At 39.4% G+C, this 17503-nt stretch overlaps 1 protein-coding gene across 5 annotated transcripts in view; it reads left to right on the top strand.

Annotated features, from left to right (window-relative positions):
• Positions 1 to 17503, top strand: part of LOC131882532 (anoctamin-7-like) — a 49735-nt gene that overhangs the window by 19302 nt on the left and 12930 nt on the right. For all 5 annotated transcript variants that reach the window (XM_059229699.1, XM_059229697.1, XM_059229695.1 and 2 more), the window contains 7 exons: positions 1803 to 1968; positions 3672 to 3920; positions 7053 to 7273; positions 13436 to 13631; positions 14275 to 14444; positions 14535 to 14663; positions 16449 to 16539. In XM_059229699.1, coding sequence (XP_059085682.1) covers positions 1803 to 1968; positions 3672 to 3920; positions 7053 to 7273; positions 13436 to 13631; positions 14275 to 14444; positions 14535 to 14663; positions 16449 to 16539 — 1222 coding nt within the window. The remainder of the gene's footprint in view (positions 1 to 1802; positions 1969 to 3671; positions 3921 to 7052; positions 7274 to 13435; positions 13632 to 14274; positions 14445 to 14534; positions 14664 to 16448; positions 16540 to 17503) is intronic.

Below are 17503 nucleotides of genomic sequence, written 5' to 3'. Positions count from 1 at the left end.
TTTCTGGTTCTAAAATAACATCGAATGAAACACCAACTTACATCCAGCTTGGATAATTTCTCAACTAGGTCTATGTGAGAACAAATCAGGTTTAGGATCCAGCTGCTTTTGAAGATAGGGCGAGGCTTTGTATTAAGAAAGGCAGACCCAGAGACAAGATAAATTACTCTAGTCACGCTAATTTGTGTCGCTTCTTGTAACGATGAGGCCATTTGATAGCGGGAAACCAGAGAGGCTCATAGATGGCACTTGGGTGCTCCAAGATGAAAACAGATCATTATATATATCTTGTCAAACTTTTATCTCCCTTGTGATATCCCTTGATGTTAACCCTCCGTTGGCTCGGCAAATTTGTGGCCAACATAAACAGCTGCAGTGCCCGATCAACGAGGTCGGTTGTGACAAAAACTTTTTTGCTGCTGAACTTGTTCGGACATCAAACTCAAGAGCAGTGAGCCACATTTGAAAACAGGGTTCTTGGATGGTTGTAATTGCAAATTTAGAGTCTCCATCCTTTGTTCATGAAAGAAATCCTGCGAGTACTTGCCCCGCAAGAAAAGTTTGGCAGACCCCTGGTTGAAAGGGAAACTTTTTTCTTACTGGGAAAGGGCCCTGTGAGGTAGATTATTATGCTCTGAAGGTGCGCCTTTGAGTAGAAGGATTAGGTGTTTGAGGGCCTTTTTTGCCTTGTCGAGCCGATCTCATCATCAGGATTCGCATTTTCAGCACAACATGAGCAGGACAGAAAAAACTTGGCGGCGAATGCCATAAAACAAAAGCAAATCAAACGTTGGCTGATCATGAATCACGGAATACGATTGTTCCATTTCCACGAAATACACTCGTCTTCGCAGACTGATTAATAGTTCCATCTACCTACATGAGATATTGGCTGGCTACGTGGGCTCTATCTGTCTTCTGAGACATTTAGATATACGATTTTTCATCAGTTCGAGCTCTTCGATTTCCAGTTTCTACATTCTTTGGAAATACTCTTCATATTGACTACCTGCAAGCACGAAAGCTCTCTCCACTAGTTCACAAATGATAATGGATAGCTCCCAAGAGTGAAAGTCACTGATGTTGGGGGATCAGGAAGCTCCACACCATTAATACTGCCAGAATTTGGTTTACTGGGCCACATTTGGGCCCCGAGTGCTATTCTGAATGCCTCTGTAAGAGGCTCGAAGTTACAGAGGCCTAATCACGTCAGGGTAATGAACAAACATTTGGAAGATTTTCTATTTCAATGATGGTTCTCCCTGCTTTTTCCTTGGTCCCTCTGCACGCGATCAGGTGATCAGCCGACCACTTCGAGTTTGGCACAATTCCCTTTCCTCCAAAGAACCATGACCGCCATCTTTGAAAGACCCTTGTTTCCAATCACTTGGTCACAAACCTCGAAGTCATTGATTTTAAAACGGGGAAATAGGAGTCGGGCTAAACCAAGGAAAATCGTAAAACAATCAATTGGTTTCAATCGGCTGTGACATGACACTAGCATTATAAAAAATGACATGAAGCTCCGCACTAATAGAGGATTGCGTAAAAAGGGGCTGGAAATACAATTTCCTTGAATCTATTGGTGACAATCTAGGTTGTATAACGTATGTGCCTTTTTTCCTCTGGATTTCGGTCTTCCTGTGCAGACCCAAAAAAAGCCTGCTGGGAGATTCATTTCAGCTACTAACTAGCCTGTTCCATTTTCTCTATGGGTTAAGAGTACGTGTTTTGTATGAGAATGTTGCCCGCAAAAAAGGCTCACTCTCGGAAATGAATATCCATGCGGTTTTCTATTTCAGGGACGATTCGAGCACCCAGGGGATGAGACGCCGGAGAATTTGCTCAACACTCGGCAGATCTTGTCTCACTATTGGGCAGCTTGGGGCAAATGGTACAAATACCAACCATTGGACCACATACGAGAATACTTTGGAGAGAAGATTGCGATTTACTTCGCTTGGCTGGGTGAGTGTATGCTGGGTACACCTGTCATCTGTTAGATAGTGGTGGGTGTGTCTGTTGGGACATACTCATGTAAGAGAAAGAGAATCATTGAGGATGATTGTGAGGGGAAAGCTTTCCCGGGGACTGTCATTGATCGATGGAATCAGATTGGAACCATAGTGATCAGGTCTGAAGAGCAATTCGACGCTTTTTCCATCAACAGATTCAATTACCAAGAGAGACTGAAATACGAGTAAATGGGATCCCCTGGAGACAATCATGTTGCAGCTGCAGACTTGGCTCCCTGTTGTTTTGTCACGATATTTAAAGACTCCCTGCCATTTCCCTCTTTTAGTCAACAACCTTTTTGCAACAGCCCAACAGAAATACAGCTGAAATTGGAAAAAGGGTGGCCAAAATCTGCAATGTTCTTAAATGGAAAAAACACCCGAGGTTATAGCGTTTTTAGTAGCCTTTCTGTTTTTAAGGTTTCTGCTGTCTGTTTGTAGTTTCCTGGGGAGAGGGCTGATTATTTTTGTCGAGAACCGTTATGGTGAGCCATAGAGCCTCGAATGAGATAACCTCAACCTCTAACTCATAGACTAGTCATCGCCTGTTTGCATGAATTGTCATGCCAACCTTCACTTTGTCTCCCACCTCGTTTCCCATTTCATGGTCTTTGCTCCTCCTGTAAAATGACACCATCCCAAAGGGTTCCTACCAGGCGACCAAAACAACTATGATAACCGAAAGAAAAGGAGTAGTCTAGAGGTTCCTTGGGATACATTTTGCATTGGGGGTTCTAATTAGTTTTGACTTCATTTCGGTAGTTTGTTAGTACAAAACGTAATTTTCAACATGACTAGATGATTATGATGATTATTAGAAGGTGGTAAAATAGTTTGTCATGCAGTCAAGGAGCTAAACTTGCTCGAGGTTTAAATGCGAGCGGTTGTGTGAACATTGTTAGGGAAACTCTTACTCCACGGAAACCATCTAGAATTTACTTTCAACGGCAAAAAAATCTATAAAATTCGAAAATCATATTAGTCCCTACTAGAGGGCTAGACCTCTAGTCCTTACCATTACGCATGATTTTGATAACCAAATGAATCTTGGCCTTTTTCAGTTCCATTGCCATGTTTGTAGTATAATATAATTTTCTGGTTCGAAAGTATTCAGTGGAACAAAATGCAACAAAGTCTAATTTTATGGATAGAGTGTCTAATTTGTATTCACATTTGCAATGTTTGCCAATTTTAGTACCTATTGATACACTCTCTTTAGTTTCTATACTTGCACGACTTTATTGTTCCAATCATTAGTCTTCATCATAATGTGTCCTTTTTATGAAGATTTAAGAAGAGTAAAAGCTTCTAATTGCATTCAAGAAAAAGTCCAATTATTTCGACCACTTCACATCAAGTAGGTCATGGTACCACTCACTTCATCCAATGACAACTTATGTACGCTTTTAGTAACTCCAGGCCCACCCGCTCTTTCTTATCCATGTGGTCACGAGCCCCCCTGGTGAGTTGGTCTGATCTGAATAGAGCTTTATTTCTGCCAGAAGACCTATCCTTCGGAATCTGCTGCCAAAATTAGGTTATAAAAAGAGCCCTGATGAAGACGAATGGGTTTGAGCTCAAAACTTGGGGGGCTATTTTCTAGTCAAATCTGGTTCAGAGCCGACTTTTCTTTACACCGTTTTCTTTGGCTTTCAGGTTTTTACACGGGTTGGCTTTTACCCGCAGCGGTTGTGGGTGTTCTTGTCTTCCTTTATGGTGTCCTGACCATGAACCACAACACCATTGCATTGGAGACCTGCAACAACGGTGACCAATTCACCATGTGCCCTCTCTGTGAAGAGTGTGACTACTGGAAGCTCTCAGATATCTGTCTTTACAAGAAAATCGCCTATTTGTTTGACCACCCAGGCACCGTTTTCTACGCCATTTTTATGTCGTTCTGGGGTAAGTTTTTCATCATTCAAGCTATTAATGAAATGTTATGTTACAATGTTATTGAGCAAAAAGAGGCCCGTTTGAAAAAAAAAACAATTGCCATTGATAAACAGGTAAGGCTGAAAATTATTCCAAGTTGCAATTAATGGAACTTGTTCATTTTTTTTAAAATCAGGATACATTGAAATGACCTTTGGTTGTTCAAATCATTTTAAAGAAAGGGCATGGAGGGAAGAGGTAAACAAATATTGGTAAGAAAGGGTTGCTTCCCTTTTGGCTTAGTTTCACTTGAAAGCATACATTTATTGAAGATTTCATGATAAGAGGTATTTCGTCATATAGAAAATTCAAAAAGTTTGGAAATGGTTGCTACATCCAAAGGCTGATATAACGAGAAGGCCGTTCAATCCCTTGGTGAGTCCGCACCATCAAAACCCACAACTTTTCCCCATATTTGAAGTTCGTCACGTCACCCAAAAAGAGTTTGCTTGTTTACACAGGCTGTAGGCACTTGTTCCTGGAATGAAGATAAACTTGGGAAAGGCTATTAGCACCTTTTCCCAGGCGACTGAGGGCTAAAATGTAAACACAGGATCAAACCGAAAAATATGGATGTTTTCTTGGGTAGCTTTAGGATTTTCTGCTCAAGTGGCCAGGGTGACTATTTTCTTTCCAGCTTATATAGTTTGATTTGTTTGAAGTCATAGTTTAGAGGAGTTTTATTGCTTATTCTGACATTGTAAGATAAAGATATTGTTTGTAGACTCGGAAGTTTGACTAAGAATTGATTTTTGAAATGATTTTAGGTCAAAATAATTTAGGACTGGCTCGGCTTGCCAAGATTAGCTCAGTCTGCCAACTCAAACTCATTAGTAGACCAAATATCATATAAATATCAAAAGGTAATTATTATACGAATTTTAACCTTTCATTTTAATAGTACTGGGGATAACACTCCCTGTAACGGTTAGAAAATCTCGTGAAAAAACAAACCAAAAAGACCTATCATCATGGTCAATGAAATGCAAACGCCGATTACTGATTTGATCAATCTGACTGCGCCGCAAGCTTTCAAACCAGTACTGCCAAGTTTGAACCCTGTTTTTTTGGGTCAGAAAATCAAAACGGAGATCAAACTTGTCATTACTTACTTGCGTCGCAGGCAGATTGATCACATCAGTCCCAATCAAACAGACAATCAGCTTTAAATTCATGGCTGGTCAGCTCCATAAAAAACAAGAACAAAAAAATGCATCACCCCAAAATACATGTATGTTCCACAGAAAGGATCTTTAAAGCTTGCAATAATCGGCTAGCGCCCCCTGGCGGAGTAACAACTTTCCATTGGTGAACTGCGTTTATGGCACACCAATGCTTTTTGGTCTCTTTCCATCAAAGATGCGTGGGTAAGTCGGGCATTTCTATCTTTTTTGGGATCACACAGTTCGTTCCAAACTTCCTGGGTTTTGCCATTCATTCTTTTGTCTATACATTGATGTAGACCGACTAGGTATGGGATCTACAAGACTTTCGGGATCTTTTCAATCGAAATTGGGTTTTTCCCAAAAGCTATCTATGCCCTAACCCCCTCCAGAGAGATTTTTGATTGAGCCATCAAATGTAAGAGATTGACAGTATCATATAGCTGGGTTCATATTGGCTTCAATCTGGGCCATTTTGACGCTTTTTATACAACAGTGGTTGAAAAGGAGGCTCAGTTCATTTGATTCCAACTAGATAGGCTTTGTTGATTACTTTTTAGATGTAATTTCCGATCTTTCCGCGTTCATCAAGTTTCAAACTCAGGTTCAGCGGTCAAAGCTTGATTTTCCTTTTGTAGTTGTGCCTTTCGCAGTATTCTTTGATGCATGTAAACAAGGATTGCCAAGCAAAAAGTTTTCAGGAGCAAAAACATGAACTAATTGTTCTCCGAGGCTGATGAAAAAGGCCCAAAAAGTTGGTCGCGCTAAAAAACTACTTTCTTTAAAGAGAAGGCGAACCTTTTCGGGAATCGGAAAAGAAGCAGGCTCTTAACAACATACACAAGTTGCTAACGCGTGTAATTCCAAATAATAGGGCTCTTCAGAGTTTATGACCGGGCATTGTTTATGGTTTTTACCAGTCACACTACATTGCTGATAAACCTGCGTTGTGTTATGGTTGAAAAGCATAACAAATGGAAAAGGTTTTTTGTGAGGTGCTAGTGAGAGCAAAATACGTTTTCAAGGTCAAAAGATTTTCAACTTTGTAGATTGTTTGGTATGGTTTATTATTCCAGTAGAAGTAGAGTGTGTCCATTTCAATGCCAGATCGAACATATCGTAGTAACGCATTCCAAACCCATCCGAGCAAGAGCTCAATTAGTAGCCTCTTGCTACAACTTTTATTTCGTTACATTCAATCAAAGATTTATTCGAATTTTTACTAAATTGAGTAGATGAAAGCTTTTTTGATTCAAGAGGGATTGCTTGCACAAGGATTTTCAAGGAAAAGAACATATTTGCGCCCAACAATTTCGCAAAATCTTGGGAAGTTTGTATCATAGATAGTTTAGAACTAATTTTGCCTCTAAATGACATTGCACAATATTTTATGATATTATTTTGACGGAATGTCTGCAATTGAACACGGCAAGTTCTTTTATGAAATAATAAAATTCTTAAGCATTTGTTTGAATTCTATTCTGCGAATAGAAATTGTGGCATGCCTTCCACTCTAGCCTTGAGGAACCCCATATGGGGCGTTCTGCAGTTTGGGAATGAGTGGGGCATATTGATTTTGTCAACAGTTGGTTGACCGGGGGCTTTGTAACACAATTGCTTCCCAGTATTGTTGGAGTCAACTCAAAATTTGGCTAATATCTGCCACTGGAGGCTAAATATGAATCAGAAAAAGGTTATGATCTTCGACCATTATCTCCTGGGATCTCTGCCATCAGGTTCATCTGAACACACGACAAATTTCTTGATCCTTTTAAGTACAATGCTATCCTTTATTTTGACATGAAGACATGAGCTTCTCTCACTTTAAAGACCTGCTAATAATGCTGATAATGAGATCGCCCAAAACAGATTCTGCATTCTGCTGAGCCGCACTGCACTCATGGGTTTTATAATGAACCTTTTGGTCCTCCATTTACAGCTGTGACATTCTTGGAGTACTGGAAGAGGAAATCCGCTTCCTTGGCACATCACTGGGATTGCATGGGCTTCCAAGAGGAGGAAGAGCGACCTCGGCCCGACTTTGCTGCCAAAGCTCCATACCTGGAGAAGAACCCCATCACCGGGGTCAGGGAACCCAGTTTTCCACAATCCAAGCGATACAAGCGAATAGCTGCCGGAACAGCTTTAATCTTGCTCATGGTAAGCCACGCCTTTCAAAGCCACGCATTTTGCGTCTACAGGGTGGAATATAAAACGTGTTACAGAATTTGCTTTGGCAAAAGTGACTATATGGATGAATCATTTTCTTTTAAAATTGGTGCCCCAATGGCCAACTGCATTCGCTTTGCATTGGAACCATTGCAACACTTGCTGAACAACAACTTTCGAAGGACGAAAGCCAAGGTTAGCAAGTCATTTCTGGGGAGCGTGCCAGCGGTGACGCTGACAGTGGGTGTTTTCTGTAAATATTTTTGGTCAAGAGGGACCAATTTGACTAATCTTTTGTGTAATGAAAGGGTGTTCATCGAGGAGCCTAAATCCAGAATCTGGTGTATCTAGAGCAATTTTCAAAGTGGCAATACATGCTTTTATTTGTAACACTTTATCCCGTCCACCCTGTATATGTTCGTTTCTGTATCCGAGTAGATGCTTCACATTTGGCCAGCGAAATGCGTTTTGCCCTAGCCTGGTTTAATAATAGAACAGGTTGGGCAGAACATTCGGCGTAGAGTGATGATTAGTGATGGGATCGAATAAATTTTCAAAATCAGCATTTTCAGAAAGCTACGAAAATCTAAGCACCAGTCGTCTCCAACATCAGGGAAAAGGTTCGCCAGGAGCTAAAAGGTAACCCTGGTTTGATCGAAGAAAAAACAGGGTTACTTTTTGTGACTAACTGACGGGTTTCTGATGTTCCGCTAGTCATGACATATGCCACTGAAAATGTAAATTGGTAGCCCTAGTCGCAACCTCCCGTGTTTATTTATTTGTTCCCATCAGTAGTGATGGATGCGCTTGGGTTGCGAAGTTTAGAATATCATGGACCATCAATGAATGTTCAGGGTGTCACAATAGGCTAATCTTTTTTTGTGGTCTATTATCAGCTCAATTGACAGAATTCTTCCCTTTTTAGTTGTGGCCACCTGCAAGACATGAAGTAGGAAGAAAGGACCCCTATTATTCCCACCTTGTTGTTAAAATTCAAATGTTACATGAACGGAAATGAACTAAAATAGGAAATATTAAGCGATTACTTTACATGTCGCATTATGTCGGTTAGGTCATTCAAGGATACCTGTAACAGGAGGATTGAACATGCCAGTTGGCAAAGCTAGGCCACTTTGTGGCAAAAATATTTCAGCTTCCCACAAGTTTCAAGGGATTCTGCCATACGGTATGAAAAAGCGATTTACTAAAAAAATATTGTTTCGATGATAAAATTTTGAGCTGTCTTACTTTTAATGAATACATCGAACGTTTCTGGTTTATGTAGTAGAAGGTCTAGAGTTTTAAGAATAGGTACTTATGAATATAATGATAGGTGTTCTGTTTGGCTCAGTTCCTGCTTAGTTCAATTTATGCATCCGTTAAAGAGCTCTGACAAAAGTACAAACGGCCTGGCTCCGCGAATGTCCACTCATCTAATTAAAGGTCTCTGTGGATCAGTCAAGGCATAAGTTGGAAGGAAATTAATTGAACTAGAAAAATATTTTCTAAATCTTGAAAAAAATGATTTGAAATCATATGAATGAGATCAAGTATGTTCTTAGATAATCGGCAATGGATGGAGGCACAACAAGGGCAAACTTTATCAAATTAGGGTATAATTCCTTCGATGGACTATCATATTTGTGGAAATCATATTAGTCCCCCTCAATCCTCCAAATTAAGTTTATGCTCCTGCGATGATCATAATTACATCCAAAAACGAACGCCATTATCTACTGTTCAAAGTTTGAGCTTTTGTTGAACGTCGGATGAACTTGAAAATGTGCATGCCCCCTCGAAACTTTGGAACGGATAAGCTTGGCAGGCTAAGTTTCAGAATTTGCATTTGGCAAAGTTCTCCAAAATGATGTGGTAATTTGCTCTATTCTTGTTGGATCAATTCACGCTTTCATTATTGTCATCCAGAGAAAGGCGAACTAGGAAGGCTTTCCCAGTCAACAGTACTTCACATATCAAGTCCTACTTTCAGTTGAACTTCTGGCAGATCATCATGTAAAGGGCCATCTTATCATGAATTGCCTTTGAAAGAAACTCGGCTCTGTGCATTTTGCTAAGGCAGGTCCATTCATTATACTCTCAAGGCTATTGTGATCTCGGCACTATGCACGAACATCTTTTGATGTGCTGATTTAATGAGAAACCTCATCTTGCACACATTGCCCTCCAAACGCCCTTTTATATTTCAAAACGTAACGTAATTAGGTAATAAATTAGCATGATATATCTGAGATGCACTAATGAGAAGAGCAGCCTAATTCCCAGTTACTTACTATCTTGCTGAAGATATTACCAAGCGTAGAACTAAATGCTCATATAAAAGTAACAAAAATGTATTCAGGGGAAGGAATGGGGTGTGTACTTTAAATGCCTCCAAAGACGTTGAATAAAGCCATCATTGTTACTACAAATTGAGCACCTCTTTACGGAGTGATTAAGTGGCATCTAATGAGCTCGTTACCAGAGTATGAACCCTCAACTTGAAAGTGTCAACTTGCTCCTAGAGCAAGGAAGTAAAAAATTCAACATCTCTGAGGTTGACGCAGAAACGTGAGACTCCTTTTACTTTAAGTGCTTTAGAACCTGTATTTTCCTCATCAAGGCTGGTTTTGGCCTTTGGGTATGGCCAGACGTACCGTGCAGGTAGTCCGACAAAGATCTACGTAGATGAACAAGCTGGAGAATACGATTGGTTACACTCCGAGGTTGACTAGGATACCCTTGGACATAGCACCATATTGGTCCCCCCAAAAAAATTCTGCCTTGAGAAACTTGATCTTTGAGGTTCTTAGGTGGAAATAGCTGTGGCCTTTAACTTCATATGTTTCTCACGCATGGCATCCAGAGTGAGGGATGCAAGTTCTTTCCATTTTAGCCAGACATTCTCGTCCTAAAAAGTAAACTTATGGACTGATCGGATTGTTAGATGTAAAGGGTGCAAAGACCAGCATACCGAACAAAAAAAGGCCAAATAGCACAAATTAGCCATCAGATTTTGAGATATGTTGCCGGAGACAAGTCAAACCCAATTTTGAAATTAATTGATCTAATCGACCCTACATTCTCTGGAATCTGCGTTGTTTACAAAAACGGAGAAACGCAGAACGAGAATCACTGTTCATAAGTAGGGTATCTTGTAGATACATTTTTGCGAGTTTGCCAAGTACGGGACGTACTTGTACATTATGGGGTTAATTAACCGGAAAGAAAGCTATTGAAACTTTACTAGGAGCAGGATAAATCAGACTGAATTAGTGGAATCAACGGGAAACGACGGCAAGACTACAAGTGAGCAAGGTGAAGAAGGGAGCGGGAAACCATTTGAATGTATCTATAACAATTTCCAATGCCTTGTTCTCGACTACTATTTGAGTCCCAATTCCCTTTTTAGTAAGTTATCCCTCTGCTTTGAATTTTCTATCACATAGGAATATGAGTAAAATATAAGTAGTAATATGATAATTAAGGATGTTCGAAAGGTGCAAAAAGATTTTTTTTTGCATAATTAGCGATTTCATGCATATTTTGCGCGTTTCATCTTATTTGCATTATCGTCAATTTTTGACCAACTCTTTTGGCCTTTTTTTGAAGTCAAAAAGCTGGTCTCAAAATAAAAAAAATAGCAACTCATTCTCTGGCTGTTTTCCAAAACAAAACAAACCTCAAAAAAGCAGAGGCATTGTTGTAAAAGTGAAAAAATAATCATTTCTTTGAGCCAGCTACAATACCCATTGATCCCTACATTTAGTCTTCAATATCCCTCTACTTACACTAGCTAAGTCACCTGCCTTTTCTCCTTTGGGGTTGTCCTTTTGCGCATCTGCCTTCACAACTTTTGGGGAAAATTGACGGAACAGACCCCTCTTTTGCTCAAAGTGCAAAAAAATAGCATTCTGGCAAAGCAAACGTCTACAGGACCACCCGTTAGAGTGATCTTAATATCAAATTGGAACATTTTTCTGTAGTGCCAGCCAAAAAGGCTTTTTTGGATTTTTTCCTTCAAATTGTGCAGATGAATTGGTGAATTTGGAGTCACACATCTATCAGATACTTGAACTAAATGTTTTGAAAACTTGCCCAGAAAGTTCAGGTATCCATCGTATGGAGTTGTCCCTTGAAAGCTAGTCAAAACTTGCTTCTCAAGTCTGTCACTCACTGACATCAAAATGTTGAATAAGAATTTGATTTCAAAATACATGATGTAAGCATGTCACTCACCAAAAAAATCAACCAGGTAATGGCGTGTTAGTAATGATTTAAATGAATCTTGATTCATATGATGGTGGAAATACGACACGTTTTTAGCATTAGTGTTAATGTTAGAATGAAACTTCACTTTATTTTGAGTTCATTAATTTCATTCCTAAAGCCAGATAAACATAGAAATAAAAGTCAAACAACCTACCAGGCGTTTTCAAATTGAGGCTGCTAAGATACATGCATCTAGTCAATGAACGCCCTTAACCAGAGCAATCAGACTAAGCACCTTGACGTATTCATCATTGATGCATATGTGTTTTAAATGTCATCTATTTCTATAGGGTAGTTTTGAAAAGTATCGGCAAAACAATCGCTTCATGTCAAGGCCTTGTGCAGCCCCTTTTTTGGCATTTAATGTCAATACTGACGCAGACTTTCATAGTTTGCTCAGCATTTATTGAGAGCTAAATGCCAGGCAATCAGGATATTGTTCTTGAGGGCTTTCAAGTTGTTTGACGTCTGCTGTTGATTGCACATTCCATAGCTGTCCAGGTCCAGAAGTCAAACATTTCTGGCCTCCATTCCCCCTGAATCAACACTTTTGACTTCTGGTCCCAATAACCCTTAAATCATTAAAGGAGGTCAAGACGTGTTGGAAGCCCTTGAAAATAACAATATCTTGGATTTTTGGCACAAAGTTCTCAATAAATGGTAATAAAACTTAGCTCCCCCTAACTCTCCTGAACTTATCCCCATCAATATCTGGTCCTGGTCTTGGTCACGCCTGGAAAAGGTGACTCGTTGTGATACTGGTGTTATCAAGGCCAAAAAAGACGCCCCAGAGGATTCTAAATTTAAGTAATTGATTCAGTGAAATTTTCAAAATCATTATCTAAAATCGATTAAATTTGATGCTTAGATTTACTCATAACATGCATATTATGTCACATTATGTTAAGTCACATTGTTCTACTTGAAGTCATCAATGAGCTAGACAGATTTATTTGAGGAGCCACAATTATTAGGCACCTTGAACATAAAAAAAACAGAATTGAAAAATCATTCATAGTCAGGTTCTTTTTCAAAATTAGAATAAAAGAAAAAACATATGCTTATAGCAGAGGTTTGTTGTGTTATCAGGACGGATCTGAGCTAAGGCGAATCTGATTCTACTTCCGGTATTTATGAAATAAATGCAAAAGGTTTGTCGTATATTAACACACTTAGTCACACTTCTTAAATTTTTAATCAAACCATTCTTCACAGTTGTTGTATTTCCTTCGAAGATGAATGTCCCGAGTTTTTGATCGTTTTTGCCTGTTCTCTAGGACGCACCGTCCTTTTGTTATCGTTATCTTTGACGCTAGAGGGCGTGTTAATTGAATAGAATCGATTGCAATCTTGCACCAAAACGAGTTTGGCGAACTGAGCTGAATATTGATTGTCAATATGTATTGAAGCATACCTACTCATCAACTATTTTGACGACAAAGCAATCACCTACCTAGTAGGTATGTCTTTTGATGAGTTCATGGCATTATTTGGACTTCCCTTGATTGTACCAATAACCAGCTAATTATTTTACAGGACAATACACATTGAATTACAGTACGTATTCAAACACATCATTTTGTAGGGTATGAACAAAATGAAAACACTATGACTTATCAATATTTAGAAGCGTTGGATGCAAATTCAATGGCGAAAAGTCTCTGACCTTAAAAAGGCATCCACTGATTGTCGAGGCCATAATCGACTTTATAGCGCGATAAAAGAGTGCGAAACAGATCATTTTTTCTCACTTTTGGCCATAAAAAGGCCATAACAAAGGGAAGTTAAAAGCTTTCCCGGGATTCAGAATCAATAGCCAATGGTTCATTCATCAACGGAGATCGGAGTTGTTGGCTGACGAATTACGGTGTTTCTGTGTTCCAGATCAGCCTCGTCCTCATCTTCATCTTGGCCGTGATCATTTACCGGACGCTCGTGTCCATCCCGTTGTTTCAAAACGAGACTCTCCGTCCCATGGCCCAAGTGATCGCCAGCATGTCCGGAGCCATGGTCAATTTGATTCTCATCATGTCCTTAGGGAGGGTCTACGAGAAATTGGCATTACGACTCACGACATGGGGTAAGAGAAAGTTCTACGGTAAATCCCCGGGAAATCACTGAACGGTAGGAAAAGAGCTTTGAAGGGAACAAAGGACTTAGTGAAGGGGTAGGCATGGTAAATGATTGAATGTAGAAAAAAAATTCTTTTAGCAAATAAACTTGGTTAAATGCCAATGGATGAAAACATATACCACGGGTTTTAGGGGTTAATACATATGTCAGCCTCTTATTTGAAATAAAATGAAAATATATTAGCTAGCTCATTTCTGTGACTTACTCTTTTCTCCCAAAAAGTTCTGGCCTCGTCCATAAAGTTGAAATTGTACTTTGACTATTTTTTAACTGCCGTTTAAGCGTGAAACAAACTCACTTGTAGCAATGAAATCCTTGAGTCATAGATTCAAGAATATTGAAATGAAGTTAAGAACGGTGGGACTAACTTTACAGAAACTATGAATATAAGTAGTGTCACAATCAGAGTATTGTTTTTTTTTAATAAAGTGAATTAACCCCAATCACATTTGTTGCTCTTTCCATATTTTTTTTATTTTTGCGGCAATAATCTACCTACCCACTCGATTTACTTCCAGTCTGTATCATATTGCTCCATGGCAGATCTGGAAGAGAACCACCCAAAATAATGTGTTTTTTTCTCCTTTCAGAAATGCATCGAACCCAATCTGAATTTGATGACAATCTCACGTTCAAAGTGTTTATCTTCCAATTCATCAACTTCTACTCTTCCATCTTCTACATAGCTTTCTTCAAAGGCCGTTTCGTGGGCTATCCCGGTCACTACAAGCACATTTTTGGAAACCTACGCAATGAAGACGTGAGTGGGTTGGCTGGTTGGCAAATTTGCAGTTCAGGGATCGGAGGATAATTTGCAGTTGTAGTTTCTCATTCGATATTTCGTGTTTAGTGCAGCAACGGCGGGTGTTTGATTGAGCTGGCTCAACAATTGGCCGTGATCATGGTGGGAAAACAGATGATCAACAACGCTCAAGAGGTTCTTATCCCCAAGATGAAGGCCTGGTGGCATCACCGAAAGGTAAATACCCCACTTTCCCCTTTTCTCCCACAGATGCAAATAGAATGCCGTGCTATTTGGCTAATGGTTAGGATGAAAGGTGGGACAAAGAGTTTGTTTTCCATGGCCAGAGAAGGCATGCTTAGGTGTTTGTACCATTGCCCTGCAGTTTGAAATATCTATTAATTCGATTAAGGATGAAGAAATATTTTTTCTGATTATTGATGAATCTTCATTGAAAATCTGACGTTCGAAATGCGTTACTATAAAAAAATGCTCGATTTTAGGGCACAATGTAAAAAAACTGTTGCTAATTAATTAATGATTGAGAATTGTACTCTTTAGGACGTCGACATAACGTAGAAGGATATTAAATTGAAGTTAACCCTATGTCCTTTGGTAGACTAAATATGGGTTCGATTGAATATCTAACTATAAATATATTACTTCATCATCTTTATTTTCAAATGAAAAAAACATCGAAACATCGAACAGTTATAACTAAAGGATGAATTTAATTCCTATAATAAGCGAAGCGTTAGATGTGGCAAGTGAATAGAGACGCTTTGTGTGGTCAAACGGGACCAACCAATTAGTGAACATACGTGTGTAATTTCAATGCACATATGCCTGGCTAACGATGTTGACTCAAGTGAAAAATGATGACTTAAGAGATTGCTAGTAGATAGATGCATCCACATCGATAGAAGAGAACGAAAGGAAGCACATTACTTTCAGCCTTGCCTTAGCAACCCTGAGAAGATGGTGTAAATGAATTGTAATGAATATATCTGGTCAATTTTGCATATTTTTCCTCGGTGAACAGTCCCTTATTAGCATTATTAAGCTTTTGAAAGTCATTCTATCACTCAATTTCTTTCACATGAATTTTTTTTTACTGTTAAACAAGGTCACAAAATGTGTTAAAGAGTGTCAGAAGTGATCATTATCCTGCCTCAAGTACCTTACTTAAGGTGATAATCTTGTTTTTTGCTCAAAACCTCTCCCAAGGTTTCTTAAGATTGCCTCCCATAAGAGTCTTCCTCTCCTTGCATTGTAAGATAAACGGAAGAAGTCTTGGTTCAGCATCCACGTACGTTCATCCTATCAAGAAACGTCATTCCAGATCTCCGCCAAAGTACACAAACAATACCAGCATCTCTTCCCACTCGAGATTGTCCGAATACTTTACCAGTGTTTGCCCGGGAATTTTGAAAAAAAAAATCATACATGTGTACCTAAAGAAAAAGTAGTAGAAGAACTAACATGCTTAATCAAGGAAAAAATGCAACTAAAAATATTGAAACCATAACTACTACATGACTAGGCTAGCACCCTATAGAGCGAGTATTTGCCATAATGCCACCCTTGGTTAAATACATGACTTGCCGAATCCAAGTAGCTTTAACAAATTAAATGAGCGACCCTGTGACCATTCCTCAATGCAAGGTAAGAATTGATATTGTTTGTATAATGGAGCAGATATGTCACATTGCAGGTGAGCAAGAGAGCTGCCCTCTGCCGGTGTAACAAACAAACCAAACAAAAAGCTCCTGAATGACTCAAATATAAAAAAGTGACCCAATTGCAAATGAGCCCGAATAACTTTCAATTGGGGAGTTAAAAGAATTAACGATTTTCCTCGGGAAATGATCAACGGGAATTCCCGACTAACAATCCCTACTTTGATTCAACCCTCTTTAATCCAGACATTCTAGAATCTGGTTTCATTTGAATCAGAAAGGCTGGGCTTGAGCATCATGACTCTTACTGTCAATTCTCGATGGATCTTCTTTTTGTTTACAGAGTTCCCTTCAAGAAATCGGCGAATCTCAGATGGAACGGGATTATAAATTGGTGGAAAATGAGGGCCTCTTCCAAGAATATTTGGAAATGGGTGAGTCGAATTGATCTTAACGTACCCGCATGGTTTCTCAGTGGGTCCTTCCTCCTTTCCTCATAATGGGTTTCTCGCTCCAAATGGAACTGATCAAGGAACAAGGAACCAGCTGCGTAGGATGGAACATGAACAACTTGAATATGGACGGGGACGCTTGGTTTGGGAATTAGCTTTTCGCGATTAAGTAAATGCATTATGTTCTACTTCAAATGAGAATAATTCCAGGCTACAACAATTACTCATTTCAATTTTTAGCTTGATCGAGCGACTGGATCAAAAGTTATGCCGTCTCAAAAGGCACTACAAAGCTCTTCAATGACTGAACGAACTAGCCCTCTTGTGGTAATTGATTACCAGAAGAGGGCTAAGTCATTCATTCTGTCCTCTGTTATGTACTGCACTTTGAGAGGGCATAACTTTGGACCCCGTCGTTTGATTGAGCTGACATTTGAAATACGCAATCGCAGGGGTCTGGGGCCAGCCTTATTTGAAGAAGAATTTAATTCATTGACTCGAATTGGAATTGCTAATTTTCAACCTTACCATCCCCGCCCATATTCCAGTGGTTCATGGATGGAACTAGATTTGGCACTCTGTTCTGGTTCCACCAACTTTAAGTCTTCGTAGCATAACTTTCCGTTTGCCAGACAGTTGGTATCTTTATATACCTCATCAGTTTGTTTGACTTTATATTCAAAACTGCAAAAAAATAGTTTTGCCTTGTATTTTGGAGCAGATATTAAGGCCGCCTTAAACATATGGAAATTAGTTCTTGGAAATGGAAGCGTCTGCGTTGACACAGGACCCTAAAATTGGAAGAGAAGGTCTTTTTCATATCCCCTCTTTCCAAAGAATGTAAAGAAAACGGTGGGCAAACCCACCTATTTCCATTTTCTTTTGTACATTTTTGAGTGTTGAGAACCGGTCTTGAGATCTTTTGACAAACGCACTTATCATTTCT

The sequence above is a fragment of the Tigriopus californicus genome, chromosome 6 (assembly GCF_007210705.1).
Source record: "Tigriopus californicus strain San Diego chromosome 6, Tcal_SD_v2.1, whole genome shotgun sequence".
Classification (NCBI taxonomy): Eukaryota; Metazoa; Arthropoda; class Copepoda; order Harpacticoida; family Harpacticidae; genus Tigriopus; species Tigriopus californicus.
Note: the sequence above shows the minus strand (reverse complement) of the source record. Positions and strands in the feature narration are given on the sequence as shown.